Source organism: Schistocerca piceifrons, chromosome 5, assembly GCF_021461385.2.
Source record: "Schistocerca piceifrons isolate TAMUIC-IGC-003096 chromosome 5, iqSchPice1.1, whole genome shotgun sequence".
In the NCBI taxonomy this organism is placed as follows: domain Eukaryota; kingdom Metazoa; phylum Arthropoda; class Insecta; order Orthoptera; family Acrididae; genus Schistocerca; species Schistocerca piceifrons.
In genome coordinates, this window is record NC_060142.1 from 665,177,404 (window position 1) to 665,199,940 (window position 22,537).

The 22,537-nt window shown below is 43.1% G+C and overlaps 1 protein-coding gene across 1 annotated transcript in view; it reads left to right on the forward strand.

The window, feature by feature from the left end:
- Nucleotides 1–21,231: 21,231 nt before the first annotated feature.
- Nucleotides 21,232–22,537, forward strand: part of LOC124798568 (MAU2 chromatid cohesion factor homolog) — a 207,370-nt gene continuing 206,064 nt past the window's right edge. Inside the window, exon 1 of the mRNA XM_047262030.1 lies at nt 21,232–21,472. Within this exon, the coding sequence (XP_047117986.1) occupies nt 21,248–21,472 (225 nt within the window). The 5' untranslated portion in view covers nt 21,232–21,247. The remainder of the gene's footprint in view (nt 21,473–22,537) is intronic.

The following is a 22,537-nucleotide window of genomic DNA, read 5'->3' on the forward strand; positions in this document are numbered from 1 at the left end:
CGGCGGGAAGCGCTCGACATGTTGTTCACGGTGGACGGACACAAGCCTTAAAGCTACGACGCGGAAGTAAGCAACGCCTGCAGCGGAGCACTGGCCGGCGCGCGTGGCCGTCCGCACGCTGCCACGGCTGAGAGCCGACTGACCCCTTCACCACAGCTCGCTGTTATGCACTGGCAGCAATCTGTGTACTTATGTTTGCATTTAGCGTAGTTAGTCATGTAATAGTCATTCTTCCACGTTTATTGGCTGTTAAAAGTTCTTGATCATGTAAAAATACATTCGTATTTAATTTATTGTGGAATAGTCGAATGCTCCTCTGCTCACTCTCGCGTATTCTAAGAACTTGTCTGATGATCTTCTAGTTGACGATACTTATGAAATTCTCTGTGGAGATTCCTGCCTTTGTAAATTTCATGCACAACATTCCTTTTCACTTTATTTTCTTAAGTAAACCTAATTCTGTAGCCTTACTCCCCAGCTACAGTATCCTACAGGTTAAGGACGCCGTTTTATAGAAACAGCTGGTTGGCTGTAAGCAGACATCTTGTAGCGCGACATGGTCGCTCGCACGCAGGACACCCTAAGTTTTCGCCCGATGTTGCTGCTTGTTGCTGGAGTGTCGCATATCCAGAAGTCGCTCGCTTCTGTCACTCACGTTGGACACGGCCTAAGTCATCCGACCTCCACATCTTCCTAGATATTGGCGGGAGAAGGACTCTGCCTGTGCTCACTAATAGGATAGACGTAAGTCTTCATTTTGCAGGCACTCTATATTTAAACAATTTGAGGCAGTAGCTCCATCCAGTGTGTTCACCATGATGTCCGGAGTCCAACCGACCTAGTACACAGTACTGCCACCAGGGGGCGCTATCATGCCATGGCGGTCTGGGGAAAAATGGTGGGAAAAAGACTCAGCCTGTGCTGGGCTTGTGGAGAGAGGAAGGAGTGTACTTTATTTATTTTGGAACAATTTATTTAGGAATGGAATTCATGGAGTTTATTTATTACACTGATACAAAACACTCGCTCTGCCGTGCTTGGGGTCACAATACACAGTCTACGGACATGTAAACTACTCCTAAATTATCGAAGCAATGCAGTACACTGATGTACAGACATGCAAACAACTCGTAAATGACCTAAATAATGCATAGCGCGCCCTAAAGACCTGCAAACTACTCGCAGATCTCCGAAATAATGCATGTAAAACGCTATGCATACATGCTCACTGATTGTACACTGTCGAAATAATGCATTGCACAACCCACAGACCTGCAAACTACTCGTAAATCACCGAAATAATGCGTTGCCCAGTCTACAGACACGAAAACAATTCGTAAATTGTCAAAATAATGCTTGTAAAAGGCTCTGCAAACACGCTTGCTAATCGTCAACTGTCGAAATTATGCACTGCACAGACTGCACACCTGTTCACAAAATAATGCAACAGACACGACAGCTACTCGTAAATTGTGAGAACAGTTCATAGATAATGATCTGCCAACATGCCCACAACGCTTAAACAGCTGAAAATGTTGCAGTGCACAAGTACTCATTGCATGTAAAAAACGCTTTCGAACGATCGTCAACCACAATGTGTCAGTGAGCTCTTCCCTACAAAGGGAGCCATTGCTCTCAGCCCGCTGCCGCAGGTGAACGTCGCGTCTGTTTTCGGGTATAAGGTTAGAATTTTTCGAGTGTTATACTGATGTCATAGATCTGTCTAAATAAGAGCCAAGTCTCCCCTCTGAACGCGCTACAGAAATGTGTTGCAATGCTTCCCAGAATAGCACAGGGTGCATTCGCCCTAGCGATCCTAACAGGACATGCGAGACACCTCTGGCCGTGTAAGTGTTTACTCAGCCACCATGCGCACCTGCCGGGCCAGTGCAGGTCTAATTGGCAAAGCGTCAGATGTTTGCGTAGTGGCTCACTGACATCCAAAAGGTTCTCAATGTTATACTGATGTCACATGTCTATGTAAATAAGAGCCAAGTCTACCTCTCGGAAATAGTAAAGTGCTGTAGAAATTGTTAACCTCGCTTTTGTAGGAGCTTCCGTGATGTCTCATCTTGTCATCTTGTCTGGATGGAAATTCTGGTCCTAACAGAACCTGTTCACGAAAATAGCACAGAATAACGCCGACTGCATTCTTCCTGGCGATCTTAACGGAACAACCCATGCATTACTTATCAGTCCCTTCTCGGAATTGGTAAAGTATCACTGAAATCATTAACTGTCGCTTTTGTTGGAGCTTTCTTGATGTCTCAGCTTGTCTGCATGGAAATTCTTGTCCTAACAGGACCTGTTTGCGAAAATAGCCCAGAATGACACCTATTGCATTCTTCCTGATGGTCCTAAGGCATCACGTGTTAACGTTCCCAGAAGTCATGATGTCCTGCTTTCAACATACATCTCAGAAACTGTAAACTTATCACCACTGAGAGCCTTCATCGTGTATGTGCATGCCTGTGAAAACACCATTAATCATAAAAGCATTCTTGTTATTTGGAGAGAGAGACGATGGTCGCATCAACGGCTTCCATAAGTGCGACGTTCCATAAAAGCTTCTCATTGGCTGTACATTCAAATGAAGCTCTCTCATTGGTCGCCTTGCTCTATATATAAACCCACAACCAACCTCCATTGTCCTCAGACCGCTGCTGCCGGCCTTGTTTTGCGTTCCGTCATCTCTCTGTGTACTTGTTTTTTTCGCTCCCCAAGATGAATAGAGGTAGCTGGAAAAACGCTTCAGAGTGCAGCAGCAAGAGGCGTAGTGTTCTGGAGGCAAGATTACCAAGTGAGTAAATAATTTCTATTTCGAGCGTAAATTTTTGTGTGTATTTTAAATTCGGCTTATTAATTCCGTCTCCTTGTTACAGTGCAACCCCAGGATTTTATTTTGGAGTATGAGAAGAGACATGATGGGGCTGGACCGTGGCAGACTCTCAAAGTCCAGCCTCCTGTGGTGAGTATAATTTTCATCGTAATCTGTTCCTGTATAGTAGCGATTTAAAATTTCCTTATTTCATATTTGTTTTTCGGTTTATATATCTTGTTTGCTGTTGTTGCCGGAGCCAAGACAGACCAATTGCCATATGTCGATTCTGAGGGGGATGATGACATGCCTGAATGGGTCAGATAAAGGGCTACTGAACTAGAGGATGAAAGGCACTCTGATCTGGCCCTATTAGATGATGATGATGATGATGGTGATGACCTCTTTGAGGGTGTGGTCGAGTCGCCTGATGAAGTGTTAATGCCTTGGAGCCAGAGCGAAAAATTACTCATTCCGTTTATAACCTTGCGGTCGTCAGAATTCTTTCTTTCACTGCACTAGCAGCAGTAAGCAATGTACTTAACTATTATTTGTTTTATCTCTTCTTCTACAGCGGTCGCATCTCCGCAGGCGGAACGCAGTGTGGCGCACATACCAATGGTGGGTAAACCTCTTTCCTCCCCAAAGCTGTGCCCGGTAAGGCAAGCATCACCTATAAGAGCGCCGCTAGACACAGCGCGGGAAGCCGCCGCCGCCGCCCCGGCGCTGCCGCTCATTCGTCCGTGGGCCGAGCAACGAACCACCACCCCTCAAGTTACCGGGTCGGGTCTACAGCAGCAGCAACAACAGCATCGCTAATCATCACCGCAGCCTGGCTGTTCCCTTCGCCCTGACTTGGTAGCACTGCAGCATCCTCCCCTGTCATCATCATATCATCCTCATCAGAATTGGCGTAAACGCAAGGTATGGTTGTGTCGGCGCATACCGACTTGCCCCTCCCCAACACCGTCATCAACGTGCTGGAATAGCATTAGTATACAGAAGATCCTGTGGCTAGTGACAATTCTCTCTCCTCTCCTTTTAGTGAAGGACATCAGGTCAGTGATAACATACCACAGTTAGAATACTCGGTCATTCATGAGGATCGAGAACCCGGCAGGAGGGTAGCACGACCCTGTTGGTTTTCTAAGGTTGTGCCTTCCTGTTGTGGAAATGGAGCTCCTCAAGGTAGTCAATGATCCACGGTATCCTGCCATAAAAAGCAGTGCAGTTCTCTGCATCGAATTATCGCACCCCTCTAAAGTTGATTCTGGTGTTGGAGAGACAACTCTTCATTATCTTTAGGGGGAAAATGGTGTGATAACGTGGAGCACGTCAATCGCCGACTGGTTTCGTAAATCCACCTTGAGAGTTATACTGGCCCGGCTTTCCGAGATGGAGGTCAGAGGGTCAGCTAAAGCACTCAGCCGAATACTACACTTGTCTTCCATACACATGTCTATGATCTGCTAAAGATATAGCTAACAAGACGGCATGCATTAATTTCGAAAATAGAAACGGTCAGGCTTATTTTACGTGGTCAATCCTGGCTTGCAAAAGAAATTACAATTACGGAGATCATCCTGAGCGTCCCAGTACATACCATGTAGGTGATGATATTCGTGGGTGTTACAACTTTTATGGTATCGGCCTCCCCGTCAAGATCCAGGGTATACCTAAATTTGAGGTGCAGAATACCGGAATATCAATTTATGTTTATGGCCTGGAGAAGAAAAGCAAGTCAGATGAGCAAGACAATCATATTGTCGTCGGCCACCTCCATTTCTCAAAATTTGCTGGTGAGCGTGAGTTGCACATAAAAATGCTGCTCTTCTCTGAAGGTGATAATTATCACTATGTTTAGATCAAAGATTCCTTTACAGCCAATTGTTAAAGAAAGAACATAAACAACATATTTGATTAAGCCGCCTGAATTATTTCTCCTCAGACAAGTTATTAGCGGCGCAGCTAGTAGATTGCGCTTCCAATGGTCCGGTTGTGCCTACTGAGCAAAACGAATTCATAATGTATAAAAATGCTCGCCATTGGGGCAATACCTGTTTGTAGTGTATTCCAACTTTGTATTGCTTTTCGCTCCTGTGACCTGCTGTGAAGGTGTCCCTACAGCCTCCCACACCACTTTTACAGAGAAACACGTACTATATGCGGCAGCGTATCAAAGTGTATTGTCCTACGACTCCAATCTTAACTGCTACAAATCTTATGTTGGGTATAATGCTGCAGTTTGGCTGCTCACTGAACTCGAAAAATTTTCATGGGAGGTTGATAAACTTTACAGTAACAATGTCTCCACGACCAAATCGAGTGAGAATGAAGATTTGGATAATAACGTGGTTGATTGTCATATCTGTGGGCTGCTGTTAGACAGAAAAGCGGAAACTACTCGTGAAGTTCCGTGGTGCTACTCACAATGCGTGCAATTTGAAGTATAAGCTACCAAGGCACAGACTCATTTTTTCCACAATTTAAGCGGGTATGTCGCTCACTTTGTAGTTGAGTACATGGCTGATTTCGGTTGGGAGAAAAATCAGGTCAGTGTCCCACCTGAGAGCGTCAAGAAATACATTTCATTCTCCAAATGAATGACGCCAAGAATTATGCTTCGCTTCCTTCATACGCTACGTTTTATGCAAGTGCCACTCCAGAAACTCGCTGATACTCTACCTCTGGAGGATATGCATATCACTCGAGTTGCATTTCCTGACAAGGAATAGTTTCAACTTGTGACTAGAAGGGGGTTTCCCCACATGAGTATGCGAATAGTACGACAAAACTCAATGAAACCAGGCTATCCAACATAACTACATTCTCCAGCAACCTTCCCTGGAGGATATGCATATCACTCGAGTTGCATTTCCTGACAAGGAATAGTTTCAACTTGTGACTAGAAGGGGGTTTCCCCACATGAGTATGCGAATAGTACGACAAAACTCAATGAAACCAGGCTATCCAACATAACTACATTCTCCAGCAACCTTACAGCATTGCCATAACTGATGCAGAGTATGAGCATGCCATGAATGTCTGCCGGGAATTCAACATCTCCACTTTAGGAGAGTATGCACGGCTTTACATGGACGCAGACGTCCACTTGTTTGCTAATGTTTTCGAGAAATTCCAGAGTCTATGCATGGCCACATATTCTCTGGAGTCCGTCTTTTATTACACGGCGCCCTGGTTGTCTTGGGACGCAATGTTCAAGAGAACGAAGTGCAGCATTGAATTATTGTCCGGTGCTCACATGCTTCTTTTCTTTGTGCAAGGGATCCGTGTGGGACTTTGCCGATGTATCCACAGGCATGTGAAGGCAAATAAGCCACGGATGGGTGACAGGTTCAACTTGATTCGAGTTACATAACGTACCTGGATGTAAATAACTTATATGGGTAAACCATGCAGCAATCACTGCCGCTTGGTGAGTTTCGATGGGTGCAAGAAGACAAATGCAAGGGATTAGGTGGAAAAATCATGGGGGGTATGGCAGCTGATCCTGATGTAGGGTATGTGGTGAAGGCAGAAGTCACATATCCTATTAGTTTGCATGATGCGCACACCGATTTGCTGCTGTGTCCAGAGCAATTAGTTTTGCGAGGAATCCTCCTCGCCAAAACTGATGACAATGCTGGGAGATAAGTGGAGATACATTATTAATTATCGTAATCTCCAGCAGTGTCTCAGTGTGGGTTTGGAGCTGGTTAGAATCATCCGGGCTATCTCCTTCAAGTAGTGCCCCTGGTCGAAGGAGTATATTGATTTGAATATGAGACAGAGAGCTTCCACGACGTGTGACTTTGAAGAAATTTTTTATAAATTAATAAATAATTCAATTTTCGGTAAAACGTTGGAGAATTTGTGGAAACGACATGAAATTTTGATTAGAACCGAATGGGATGGGCGTTATGCCGTAAGAAAACGAATTGCCAGACCGAATTTTAAAAAAATGGAAAATGGTTCTGAGCACTATGGGACTAAACTTCTGATCATCAGTCCCCTAGAACTTAGAACTACTTAAACCTAACTAACCTAAGGACATCACACACATCCATGCCCGAGGCAGGATTCGAACCTGCGACCGCAGCGGTCACTCGGTTCCAGACTGTAGCGCCTAGAACCGCTCGGCCACTCCGGCCGGCCAGAATTTTAAGCAGGTCACCATATTCAATAAGAACTTTGTTGCTGTGGAGGTGGCGAAGACCGCAGTAGATTTTACAAAACCTATTTATGTGAGGATGTGCATACTAGACCTATCCAAACTCCACATGTACCACTTTCATTATGAGTTTGCGAAAACTCATTTCGCAGATCCTAAATTACTCTATATGGATACAGATAGCTTCATCTATTGGGTGGTGAACTGCAGTGCATATGAAGTAATGAGGTGCCATGGTAATTAATTCGACACGTCCTCATACATGGACAATAATCCTTATCGTTTTATTCCACGGAACAAGAAGGTTATCAGTCTTATGAAGGACCATTGTGAATGGTTTGCCGATTGTGGAGTTTGTAGGTCAACACTCAAAAATGTATTCGTATGTCACATTGGAATGTGCCACCCAGAGGCGGGCTAAGGGTGTCCATTGCATGGCATCGAGAGACCTCTCTATCAATGACTATTTGTCGTGCCTGTATAGCGGTGATCGCTGTGCTGCACTGCAGCCGTCGCATATGGTACGGCAGACCAGTATTCGATCAAGAGGACATGAAGTGTGCACTGTGCTGCAGTCTAAAATTGGTCTGTCGCCTCATGACGATAAAAGGATCATTTGTGATGATGGGATTAAAACTCTCCCGTACTCACACTACTCACTGGTAGCGATAGAATGGGTGGGGAACTGATGAATGAGAGGGAGAGAATGAGTGAGGGGTAGAGAGAGAAAGAGGGAGAGAATCTGCAGAGTAGTAATATGACCCTTTTATCATAGTGGAAGTAATTGTGTGTGTGTGTGTGTGTGTTGTAAATATTAATGTGTACTATGTACATATGTATATAAATACAAAATTTGTATTTAATTTATTATTTAATAGAGCATGCATAGAAAAAAAGGATAAAAAAGAAAAAGTATATATATATATATATATATATATATATATATATATATATATATATATATGCACACTGTGTGTGTGAAAGAATAGAAATTAAGAAAGCATAAACAAAAAATATTAAATAACATAAATAGAAAAAAATATTTGTATATTGATTCATTTCTTCACATGCAATGTATGTGTAGTCAGTATATATATATACACTCCTGGAAATTGAAATAAGAACACCGTGAATTCATTGTCCCAGGAAGGGGAAACTTTATTGACACATTCCTGGGGTCAGATACATCACATGATCACACTGACAGAACCACAGGCACATAGACACGGCAACAGAGCATGCACAATGTCGGCACTAGTACAGTGTATATCCACCTTTCGCAGCAATGCAGGCTGCTATTCTCCCATGGAGACAATCGTAGAGATGCTGGATGTAGTCCTGTGGAACGGCTTGCCATGCCATTTCCACCTGGCGCCTCAGTTGGACCAGCGTTCGTGCTGGACGTGCAGACCGCGTGAGACGACGCTTCATCCAGTCCCAAACATGCTCAATGGGGGACAGATCCGGAGATCCTGCTGGCCAGGGTAGTTGACTTACACCTTCTAGAGCACGTTGGGTGGCACGGGATACATGCGGACGTGCATTGTCCTGTTGGAATAGCAAGTTCCCTTGCCGGTCTAGGAATGGTAGAACGATGGGTTCGATGACGGTTTGGATGTACCGTTACACTATTCAGTGTCCCCTCGACGATCACCAGTGGTGTACGGTCAGTGTAGGAGATCGCTCCCCACACCATGATGCCGGGTGTTGGCCCTGTGTGCCTCGGTCATATGCAGTCCTGATTGTGGCGCTCACCTGCACGGCGCCAAACACGCATACGACCATCATTGGCACCAAGGCAGAAGCGACTCTCATCGCTGAAGACGACACGTCTCCATTCGTCCCTCCATTTACGCCTGACGCGACACCACTGGAGGCGGGCTGCACGATGTTGGGGCGTGAGCGGAAGACGGCCTAACGGTGTGCGGGACCGTAGCCCAGCTTCATGGAGACGGTTGCGAATGGTCCTCGCCGATACCCCAGGAGCAACAGTGTCCCTAATTTGCTGGGAAGTGGCGGTGCGGTCCCCTACGGCACTGCGTAGGATCCTACGGTCTTGGCGTGCATCCGTGGGTCGCTGCGGTCCGGTCCCAGGTCGACGGGCACGTGCACCTTCCGCCGACCACTGGCGACAACATCGATGTACTGTGGAGACCTCACGCCCCACGTGTTGAGCAATTCGGCGGTACGTCCACCCGGCCTCCCGCATGCCCACTGTACGTCCTCGCTCAAAGTCCGTCAACTGCACATACTGTTCACGTCCACGCTGTCGCGGCATGCTACCAGTGTTAAAGACTGCGATGGAGCTCCGTATGCCACGGCAAACTGGCTGACACTGACGGCGGCGGTGCACAAATGCTGCGCAGCTAGCGCCATTCGACGGCCAACACCGCGGTTCCTGGTGTGTCAATGGGGCCGTGCGTGTGATCATTGCTTGTACAGCCCTCTCGCAGTGTCTGGAGCAAGTATGGTGGGTCTGACACACCGGTGTCAATGTGTTCTTTTTTCCATTTCCAGGAGTGTATATATCGCACATGGAGCGTATATATATATATATATATATATATATATATATATATATATATATATATATACACACACATTCTGTGTAAGCTTGGCTCCCACTGTATCACTGCTGTCGATTTTCTTGAATGACCCCTCTAAATATATGAAACTCTTGAGTGGATGCGTCAGTGCATCTTGGTGCTGGATGATAATATATATATACATATATACGCGTTTTTATATGTGTGTTTTATAAATAGAATGGCTTTTAAGTTTTTCACCTGCCTCTAGCCAATCAAGTGAGACTAGTTTTTAAGTATTTGGTTCGAGTCCGGGCTGCAGCACAGATTTTAATCCATTTCTTCTGCTTCAGTCATTATCGTAGCCCATAAGCATTTTTAGAGGTATGCATGCAGTAAACCGCTTGTACTCTGCAACTCTTCTATCCTCTGGATCGTCTATGTTCCATCCCGTATTTTCTGAACTATGCAGATCCATGGCTGATGCAGAGACGTATGTTTTAAGAGGTGATCTTATGCCAACATTGCATGTATGGTCGATCTCATACCTGTTGAGTTCATAACGTATCTCTTGGAACAGGAATGCTAAAGCGTTGCGTGTAAGCTTGGAGCCCACTGTATCACTGCCATCGGTTTTCTTGAATGACCCCTCTAGATATAAGAAACTCTTGTGTGGAAGCATCAGTGCGTCTTGGTGCTGAATGACAATCCTAATTTCATCTTTCTTCTTAAATGTGGTTGAACCATAAAGGTTTATGCGAGAAGTATTCAGGATGTATAATTCTCTCATCATACTCTACTGGACTAGTTTTACTGAGTGAGGACGCCATTGTGAGGTTTCAAGCCCACTGATTTAAGAAACTCATAGTTCCCATGTGATATCACTTTGCAGTTCAGTGGATTGTGTACACTGGTTTTATACTGTATGCCCATCTTGCCTTAGATGTAATTGAACAATGATTTCCTCATCACGAAAGTCAACAAGTTGATTATTCTGGTCCACAATACGCAGCTCCAAATAGTCCAATGCCTGAGCTGTCACTGGAAGGTACATTGTAATGGCAGGGGTCTCAACAATCTTATACCCCATTGCAACTGAGAGGAAGAATCCGTAAATAGTATGAATCAGACTGTCGTTGAGATAGGAGTTCGTTAGAGTGTTACAATCTATTGGGATTGTGCTGGTGCGCAGTATGTCCACAGTCTGGTCTGAAATGTAAAATTTACTCGGATTCTTCTTTAAAACCTGTCCTTTCGTGAAACCCAGTAGGCGCCCTGTTGAACGTTTTTGGTTAAAGACAATCGTTGCATTTACAGTTCTTATTTCAGATTTAAGTGTATTGATGTTTGCAGGTAGCTCAGTACCTTCTCCAGATTGTTTTAAGACTTCTCTTAAATCGTCAATATCATATGCAACCGGTTCAATTTCCACAATGTCTATTTCACCATTAATGTCCAGCTGCAGTTTGTTGTTAGTCTCAGTGATATTTGGGATGCTGCTGTATATCTCCAGTCCAATCAATGCAATAATCTATTCACCAACACTCAAATCAAATGGCGGGAAGTAATTTGCACACATTATAGATGATCGTTCTTTTAACATCAAAGTGTACAACATTGCATCTGAACCTCAACTGGTGAATGAACGTTTAAAGCTCCTCCTTATATAGTCTGCTTCTTTTTCTTTGTAAACCTCAAGAGAAACATGATGCACAGATGCCGAAAATTGTAGAGCACACGTCTTCTGTGAGTGAAGTATCGATGTAATTCTTCTGGCGGTTGCAGGTCACCAAATGAGTCGAAATAGTAGACGGTATCAGAATTTTTCATACCATATGACACCCAGCAGGTGCTGGGCCCTCCTGCAACGTCTAAATTCACAATCCCACATTCACCAGTTTTCTACATAGTGTTCGGTAATGTACCCTGCATAAACACACCACAGAGTCTGTTTCTAAAAAACTTAAGAAGCTCAGTATTTGTAAGTGGTCGATCTGGTAGGACCGCTAATGGACTGTTTTTATTTATGAATAGTCCAAGCCCTTTCCTGTGCGCTTTGAAGTATGGTCCTTTTCCGATGGCTGCGGCTTCCACCGTGCCGTTATGTCTTCTTGCCCCTACTAACTGCGCTTGGGAGTTTTGTGTGCTCTTCACCGTTATAGCAATAGCTGCAGCACGGCCAGCGAGGGACACTGCCACCGCGAGGGCGGAGAGGGCTTTGATGAGGAATGGAAGAAAACCACCGGACGTCTTGGGTATAGGTAGAACTCGAGTGCTTTAACCGATCCTCCTCACCTTTCTGTTTCAGTGCGATTTTAGCTGCCTGTCAAGATCCAGTTCATCAAACAGCTCTGCTTCCCGTCCTTATCCCTCTTCTTGTTTAGTGCACAACGTGCAGCATTCATAACTCGCTTGAAATTCATCACTCCCAAACCCAACTTAATTATTCTTCACGTGGTTTTATCAACTGCAAATGCTGCAATGCATTGACCTATACCAATATCCTTTCTTCGACGTATCGCCTTAGCCTTATTAGCTAAAATCTTATCTGCAATGTGATGAGTTGAGCGATCTTTATTTGCAGCGTATGCAATGTCATATTCCATAAATGCTTCATCGAGCAGATGAAGCACATTATCGCTTCGTGCTAAGCGTTTCTGAAGCTTTTTTCCAAGGTCCACAGTAGTTATACCCAGGGATGTGTAATTCCATGGTCAGTTTGTCCAGAATACCACCATCTCCTCGAATGCGTCTCCTCACATGCATGTTATGCTACTGCTGTGGTTGTGGACTGTGCCCCCACCCCCCCATTATAAAGGAAATCGTTAGTGTCAATCCAACTGTTTTGTGCTGCAGAAAAACCAAGTCATTTGACTGGTGCTCTATTTTCCCGTCGTCTCGTTTTTATTGTGTTTTGTTTGGTTCAGTTATACTGAGCAAATATTTCTGGGAGGATATCTGACTATTTGTACGACCCATGAAGGTTAATACTCATCAACATTCGACCTTCTATTGTTCTGTTCAGACCCTCCACGATACATGCCTTCACGTGAGTGAATGTGGAGTACTGATATATTCTGTACCGCTGCAACACGGTCTAGAAATACCTATTGTAAAACTCTCCACCGTGATCGGTTTGGAGGTTGTCTGGACGTCGATTCGTCCCTGTTTGTAGCAAATGCTCAAACACATCCATGACATTTCTACCCATTTTTGTTTTAATAGGTGATGCCCAAGCAAATTTGGAGTATGTATCAATGACTATTAAAATATATTTGAATCCATTATTCTCATGTGAATATTCCCTCATATCTACAAGATCAGCCTGCCATAGGTCATCCGAAGCTTTAATTGTAACATGCCTATGAGACTATGTCTTGCGTGCTGGTCTGTGCAATTCTTGAACTACTGTCTCCATACTTATCCAGTGATACCTCTCTCTCTAAGCTCGGAGATTATTGAAACAGCCTCATTCGAATGAGCTGTATTACCTGCAGCACCTGATGCCATGAGCAGCCGTAGTCGATCTATTAGCTTTTTGGAGTCTTCGTAATATATATACTGCGGGATTCGATTGTTCACTGCTTTATGCTCAATGTCAATACCATCACTGCTGCTGATGCTCTTATTGTTGTTTTCACCATCAAGTGTTGGTTTTAGAATGGTTTTATATTTCTTGTTGCTCAGGTATTTTGCGATCTTACGTACATCAGTCAAGTGCAGTATTTCATGGTAGCTTTCCCTATCATCAACTCAATAATTTATAGATTTTTTGGTAGGTCTTAGGAAAATAAGATTCATTAAGCGAGGTGTTCTCTCAAACCGCCTATCACCAATCTGTATTGTGTCATCAGGACGCATACCCAAAATGTATAGTCTTCATCTGCTAACGCAGAATTTTCTATCTATCTGACCAGGGGCGTGACGGATAGTGAATTCGTCAATCACAACACCATCGTTATCGTGTGTTTTTGTTTTTGCTGAAAGCTGCCTAAGAGATTCAGTAACCAGCTTAAGTGTCTGCTCTCGATCCATTTCCCCTAACCTTAGCAACCGTAATTTCTCTCAAACCACTTTCCACACTTGAATCACTTTCTGCTTTGCTGACGTCTGTGTGTGTACTAATCAGACATCTCCACAGCGTGAGACTTTATACAGGGCGGTCCATTGATCGTGACCGGGCCAAATATCTCACGAAATAAGCGACAAACGAAAAAACTACAAAAAACTAAACTTGTCTAGCTCGAAGGGGGAAACCAGATGGCGCTATGGTTGGTCCGCTAGATGGCGTTGCCATAGGTCAAACGGATATCAACTGCGTTTTTTTTTAATAGGAACCCCCACTTTTATTACATATTCGTGTAGTACATAAAGAAATATGAATGTTTTAGTTGGACCACTTTTTTCGCTTTGTGATAGATGGCGCTGTAATAGTCACAAACATATGGCTCACAATTTTATATGAACAGTTGGTAACAGGTAGGTTTTTTAAATCAAAATACAGCACGTAGGTATGTTTGAACATTTTATTTCGGTTGTTCCAATGTGATGCATGTACCTCTGTGAACTTATAATTTCTGAGAATGCATGCTGTTACAGTGTGATTACCTGTAAATACCACATTAATGCAATAAATGCTCAAAATGATGCTCGTCAACCGCAATGCATTTGGCAATACTTGTAACGACATTCTTCTCAAAAGCGAGTAGTTTGCCTTCCGTAAAGTTCGCACATGCATTGACAATATGCTGATGCATGTTGTCAGGCATTGTCGGTGGATCACGACAGCAAATATCCTTCAACTTTCCCGACAGAAAGAAATCCGGGGATGTCAGATCCGGTGAACATGCGGGCCATGATATGGTGCTTTGACAACCGATCCACCTGTCATGAAATATGCTATTCAATACCGCTTCAACCGCACGTGAGCTATGTGCCGGACATCCATCATGTTGGAAGTACATTGCCATTCTGTCATGCAGTGAAACATCTTGTAGTAACATCGGTAGAACATAAAGTAGGAAATCAACATGCATTGGAATATTTAGATTGCCATCGATAAAATGGGGGCCAATTATCCTTCCTCCCATAGTGCCGCACCATACATTAACCCGTCAAGGTCGCTGATGTTCCACTTGTTGCAGCCATCGTGGATTTTCCGTTGCCCAATAGTGCATACTATGCCGGTTTACATTACCGCTGTTGGTGAATGATGCTTCGTCGCTAAATAGAATGTGTGCAAAATATCTGTCATCGTCCCGTAATTTCTCTTGTGCCCAGTGGCAGAACTGTACACGACGTTCAAAGTCGTCACCATGCAGTTCCTGGTGCATAGAAATATTGTACGGGTGCAATTGATGTTGATGTAGCAATCTCAACATCAACGTTTTTGAGTTTCCCGATTCTAGCGCAATTTGTCTGCTACTGATGTGCGGCTTAGCAGCGACAGCAGCTAAACACCTACTTGGGCATCATCATTTGTTGCAGGTCGTGGTTGACGTTTCACATGTGGCTGAACACTTCCTGTTTCCTTAAATAACCTAACTATCTGGCGAATGGTCCGGGCACTTGAGTGATGTCATCCAGGATACCGAGCAGCATACATAGCACACGCCCGTTGGGCATTTTGATCACAATAGCCATACATCATCATGATATCGACCTTTTCCGCAATTGGTAAACGGTCCATTTTAACACGGGTAATGCATGACGAAGCAAATACCGTCTGCACTGGCGGAATGTTACGTGACACCACGTACTTATACGTTTGTGACTATTACAGCGCCATCTATCACAAAGCGAAAAAAGTGGTCCAACTAAAACATTCATATTTCTTTACATACTACAGGAATATGTAATAAAAAATGGGGGTTCCTATTTGCAAAAACGCAGTTGATATCCGTTTGATCTATGGCAGCGCCATCTAGTGGGCCAACCATACCGCCATCTGGTTTTCCCCGTTCCGTTCTTTGTAGTTTTTTCGTTTGTCGCTTATTTCGTGAAATATTGGGTCCGGTCACTATCAATGGACCACTCTGTATATCTGCTCTTCTTCTTCCTCTTATTATGTGCCTGCTCCCCCATCTCTACAACAAGGACCTCAATAGCCCCTCAATAGCCTCGACCTTTTCAGTTAAATCGGTTATTTTCTTACCGATTTCATCAACTAACTCATTTAACGCATTCACCAGTCTCAGAAGAATCTAGTAATACGTCTCTAGTTCCCTGCACATACCTCCAATTTTATGCACAATAGCCTGAATTTTCGCATCCACGTACAGTCTGTGTACACCCATTCTCTCGGGTTGAGAGCTGGACATGTTTTGCCCATAGTGCATTGTATACTAATGTGCATCGTGTACTAACCTCTCTTACCAGTCTATGTATACGGAAACTCTTCAAAGTTTCGACTGTACCTACTATCATTCATTCTTCTTGTTTTATCAACAATTAGAAACCCATGCTGTGAATGATTACAGCGATTAGTACATATCAGTTCCTACATGTGCCTGATAAATGTGTTTTAAATTCAGATTGTCTTTTTTAAAGGCTATAATGAGGTTTGCAGTATCCCTAACAAACTGTTTCGGGATTCTGGTATATGTATGGCTTATATAAAATACATCAGCATCCATATGACAACTGAAACAGAAATATTTTCGAATTTGGTCTTGGTTTTCCACAGCTACATCGTCAAATACAAAGACAATGTTTGGTTTTGCTTTTTCAGGTGGACAACATCACCACTTTCACTGAATGTTGTGTATGTACCACCATCTACACTGTGCAGTGTCTCCTGTAATAGCTGAAACTTGGGCTGAAACAGTGTTTATGAGAATACACAAACATGTTCAAATCAGACTCCATCTACATGTGTTAGCAGCGTCATGAGTACGTTAGTCTTACCTCAATTGGATGGACCTACAGTAATTGCTCATATATTATCAGGAAGGAGAATTCCATTCTTTTTGTTCTTCAGGTCACCAACAAATGCCATATATAGAAGGATTTAAAGTCACTTACTTTTGTATAAAAAGGTGTGCATTATTCAGGAACACACATTTTCAGTAACTTGCCAGCAGCCATAAAAAGCTTAACAACCAATGAAATTCACTTTCAGAGAAGCCTAAAGGATTTATTGGTGGCCAACTCCTTCTAGTCCATTGATGAATTTCTCAGTAGAACCAACTGATACACACACACACACACACACACACACACACACACACACACACATCTATATATATATATATATATATATATATATATATATATATATATATATATATATATACACACACTCCTGGAAATGGAAAAAAGAACACATTGACACCGGTGTGTCAGACTCACCATACTTGCTCCGGACACTGCGCACTGCGAGAGGGCTGTACAAACAATGATCACACGCACGGCACAGCGGACACACCAGGAACCGCGGTGTTGGCCGTCGAATGGCGCTAGCTGCGCAGCATTTGTGCACCGCCGCCGTCAGTGTCAGCCAGTTTGCCGTGGCATACGGAGCTCCATCGCAGTCTTTAACACTGGTAGCATGCCGCGACAGCGTGGACGTGAACAGTATGTGCAGTTGACGGACTTTGAGCGAGGGCGTATAGTGGGCATGCGGGGGGCCGGGTGGACGTACCGCTGAATTGCTCAACACGTGGGGCGTGAGGTCTCCACAGTACATCGATGTTGTCGCCAGTGGTCGGCGGAAGGTGCACGTGCCCGTCGACCTGGGACCGGACCGCAGCGACCCACGGATGCACGCCAAGACCGTAGGATCCTACGCAGTGCCTTAGGGGACCGCACCGCCACTTCCCAGCAAATTAGGGACACTGTTGCTCCTGGGGTATCGGCGAGGACCATTCGCAACCGTCTCCATGAAGCTGGGCTACGGTCCCGCACACCGTGAGGCCGTCTTCCGCTCACGCCCCAACATCGTGCAGCCCGCCTCCAGTGGTGTCGCGACAGGCGTGAATGGAGGGTCGAATGGAGACGTGTCGTCTTCAGCGATGAGAGTCGCTTCTGCCTTGGTGCCAATGATGGTCGTATGCGTGTTTGGCGCCGTGCAGGTGAGCGCCACAATCAGGACTGCATATGACCGAGGCACACAGGGCCAACACCCGGCATCATGGTGTGGGGAGCGATCTCCTACACTGGCCGTACACCACTGGTGATCGTCGAGGGGACACTGAATAGTGCACGGTACATCCAAACCGTCATTGAACCCATCGTTCTACCATTCCTAGACCGGCAAGGGAACTTGCTGTTCCAACAGGACAATGCACGTCCGCATGTATCCCGTGCCACCCAACGTGCTCTAGAAGGTGTAAGTCAACTACCCTGGCCAGCAAGATCTCCGGATCTGTCCCCCATTGAGCATGTTTGGGACTGGATGAAGCGTCGTCTCACGCGGTCTGCACGTCCAGCACGAACGCTGGTCCAACTGAGGCGCCAGGTGGAAATGGCATGGCAAGCCGTTCCACAGGACTACATCCAGCATCTCTACGATCTTCTCCATGGGAGAATAGCAGCCTGCATTGCTGCGAAAGGTGGATATACACTGTACTAGTGCCGACATTGTGCATGCTCTGTTGCCTGTGTCTATGTGCCTGTGGTTCTGTCAGTGTGATCATGTGATGTATCTGACCCCAGGAATGTGTCAATAAAGTTTCCCCTTCCTGGGACAATGAATTCACGGTGTTCTTATTTCAATTTCCAGGAGTGTATATATATATAACTTCCACACCATTTCAGTGCAGTAATGTGTTCATTGTAAATAAGTATTGTAGTAGTTCTATTCCATGTTTATTACCATACAAATAAAAAAAAATATTTTAAATTCAGTGCCTAAATGTTTGTAAAATGATTCTTTCATGTAGTATTCATTTAAAAAAAAGACCACCATTCCACTTTAGACCTGTGGAAGGTACATTAACTTATTTGTTTCAGTTGTAAATATTTGTCAGGTATTATTGTTTTCCTGAGATGTTCTACATCCTGGAGGACCTCCTCTCTATGGATCAATATGAATGAAAGTAAATCTAATCCAATCTAATCTACTGGGAAAGAATTGTCAGATCTTGTGCTTATGTTCCTGAACTTCCATGGACTAGATATAAGCAATTGCCGTTGCCAAAGCTAAGATAATGCTGCAGATATGGCAGGGATCTACACTGACCTAGGGGCCCAAATCAAGTCATTGAATCCCTTGGCATTTTTCATCCCCTGCTCCACTCATTCCCTGAATTTTGTAGCATCAAAGGCAACCACATGCTGTAAAATAGCTACAACATTTTTTGACTTGCTACAAACGATTTACAATTTTTTCCAGCATTTACACAATGCTGGAAAATTCTGCTATACAGTTTAGAAGCTGGTAATTTGAGTTTAAAGTCTCTCTGTATTACAAGACGATCAGCTCGAGAAGATACAATTTAGAAGCTGGTAATTTGAGTTTAAAGCCTCTCTGCATTACAAGATGATCAGCTCGAGAAGATGCCTACAAAAGATTAAATTCTAGTTTGGATGCAGTAAATAAAGCTCTTATATGCGTTTCTGAAGAGAAAAGCGTGAAAGCTATTACTAGATCAGAAGCAACAGGAATATTGTAACAGCTTAGCTCTAAAAATATTGCATTCATAACTACAATATGGGGGAGTATTTTGGAATGTTTAAGTGCAGTGAGTATAGCACAAGTCAGAAGAAGTTGGCAGATTTGCAGTAGTGAAACTTTATACTTCACTTCTGACATTCATAGATGAGATGACTAAGTTTTTTGAAGTGTACGAGAAGGTGGCAGAGAGAAAACTGGAGACAACGCAACATCTTCTGCGAATCAATGAAACTCAAGAATAATGTGTGAAGAAACGAAAGAAGTTCTTTGATGACTCAGACTCTGAGTCAGAAAATGAATTCTGCAAATCTGAAGGTGGCATGCTGAAGACTAATTATTAAATTATACTGAACAGACTATCTGCAGAGCTCCATAATCGTCTTGGGGTCTACAAAGAGTTTTCTGAAAAGTTCTCTTTCATATCTAGTTTGATGGAAATGGACCCTGATATAGTCTATAATGCTGCATAACAGCTGCAACATATTTATTCAGGGGATACAGATGATTCTTTTGGAATGGAATATGTCCATCTCTGAAGTTTCATTCTGAGTTCTGGATATGGGAATGGTCCTTCTTTACCAGTCTTAAATAAAATGCTAAGAGAGAAATATCTAGCTGGCATGGGTGGCCGAGCGGTTCTAGACGCTACAGTCTGGAACCACGCGACCGCTACAGTCGCGGGTTCGAATCCTGCCTTGGGCATGGTTGTGTGTAATGTCCTCAGGTTAGTTAGGTTTAAGTAGTTCTAAGTTCTAGGGGACTGATGAGCTCAGAAGTTAAGTCCAATAGTGTTCAGAGCCATTTGAGAAATATCTCTTTGATATTTATCCAAACATCAGAATCGCTCTGCAAATTTATTTGACCACACCAGAACGAACTGCTCTGCTGAACGATCCTTCTCAGTTCTTGGAAGGGTTAAGAACTACTTGGATGCTTCTCAGACTCAGCATAGTTTGAGGCATTTCGCTGTATTAGCAGTAGAAAATATATATATAACTTAAAGAATATATATATTTATTTTAAATAGCATAGTAATAATTTTGTTGCTAAATGTTTTCCAAAATTAACTATGGTTGCTGTTGGAGAGGGGGGGGGGGGGGGTCGAAAAAAGTTATTGGGCCCATGGGCGTAACATTATCTAAATACGGGGCTGTAGACGACAATGCTTTACGAAGTACGTCCCAAAGATCAATTTTTTATCGCGAGAATGTATTACAGGGACAAGATACGCCTTGGAGGTAGCACCATAAGACGTCGACTAGATAGCGGGACAAACTAAGCTTTGATAATGCGACAGAACCGTGATTCCAAACTTTTATTTATTTACTTACTTATTAGCTGCCGCTTTTACGCTTGACCTGCACCGTAGAAGATATTTCAGACCGTGTTTTACAGTTCTTCTTCTTATTATTAAAATCCATAGACAGGTCGTTGCGATAGTACCAACAAAAGTCCCTAGATCTCAGGCCGATCAAAAGATCGAACAGAACCCGAGATTTTTCGACCTTTGGCGTTAACTGTTCGAAGAGTTCGAATAGTGTTCAGACACAACCCTACTATTTAAAACAACTGTCGCGTGCACATGATTGAAATTACGAGCAAACAGCAGTCGTAAACAATCTTGATGAAACAATAGTCTGGTAATGTTTTGGGGCACCGAACATGGCTGCAATGTACAGCCACAGACATACCTGTCTATCTGTGAGTACAGCGTAATTTTAGAGTGCCATGACCCCTTAGTTTTACCTCCATGATAATAATGATTGGTATTCAGCGTAGGTATTCACTAATGAAGGCGTATTACAAGGAGTTTTTGTAACATTCTACATTATTTCGAAAATTCCACAAAACAAACATTTTACACCGAGTTGTTAAACATTTTGTCTTTTTTACAACAAAAGGGTTGTACATTCACTAAGTAAAAAAGTTTCCTGAAGTCTAAATGTAAAATTGGTTTTGAAATTTACAAAGGAATCAAGATATACTCTTTGACTCAGAATTCTTTGAGTTGATAGTAATCGACAGGTTAACATCAAATTCACGTTAAATTCAAATTTCGAGAGAATCGATAATTTAGTCGATAGAACGAAAATACCGAAAACGTCAGAAACGCCGATATGGCGTCTTCACAAGACGCTTGGTACTTATCGTTGTTGGGATTAGCGGAAAATTTCAGAACTTCTAGTCCTCCTAACATTAAGTTATGCATTCAGTGTTTGCAAGCTGTGTTTAATTTTAAACCACCTCCACGAGTTGAAGCGCGGACTCACCTTCAATTAGGAAATATTTTACTGACACATACTAAGAACATTGATTTAGCGAGAACTCATTTAGAACAAGCGGTAAGGGAATTATTGTGTAAGAAGAGAAGAATGTTTTGTGGTTTGTGCATTTTCCGTCGTTGGTTGTGTCTTCAAGCAGTTAATCAGTGAGAATACGTGTGTCTTGTGAGATAGGCAAGCGATAAGGCCCGTGCTGGTGGATGTAAACAAAGCGGTAAAAGGCGGTTGATTCCGTAAATTTTCCAGTTATACACGCCACATGTATGGTTGTATGACATTTGTATTGTATGTTAACTGTCATTGTGTGTTAGAAGTTAATTGTCATATAATGTTATAGATATATGTGTAACATGTGCTAGACTGCCAGCGGGATTTCACGTTTGCCTGTAGCGTTTGTAATCAACTGTACTGATTGCCATTGCAGTTGTAACAGTAATGATAACTCTTGGGAGTGACATATTTGTGAAGATTACTTTCCGAATTAAAGCATATATTTATATGTTTGTAGTATATATCCACAATAATGTCATGGAAATTTAATTCGAACCAGTGTGTGTTTATGTAATGTTCTTCTTTGAACTCGTGATTTTCACTGACAACGTGTAACATAGCCGTATTTTTACTCACTTAAGTTTTGTTACGTGGCGGTAGTAATGACAAATTCGAAACTTGTTACCTTGTAAACAGTCTTATTATGAGGGTCTTGTAAACACTGTATTTATTTCATAATTGTGTAATTCTAATTAGTAACACAAGTCATAGATCCTTAGTGCTAAATAAATATAGATCTGCAGTATGTCTTTAACGTTGAGACGGCTATTATGCAGTTAATATTATGTTAATGTAGTCCATCTTTCTCCAGTGTTATTTTGCTACTGTTTGCGACCATAGAGTGGATATGAAACCGAACAAAATTTTCCGTGGTACTAGTAACATAAACAACAGACAGCTAATTGCAGCAGTCATAAATGATTCTATAAAGAACATGTCATATTTAGCAGTAATTGTTATGTATGACAGGATATTCACAAGTTCTGTAAATTGTGTTGTCAGTGTTATCTGAATGTTCAGAAATAGCTGCAGTAAATAGAAAGCAGTATATTGTTAAGTTGTGCAGTGGTATGT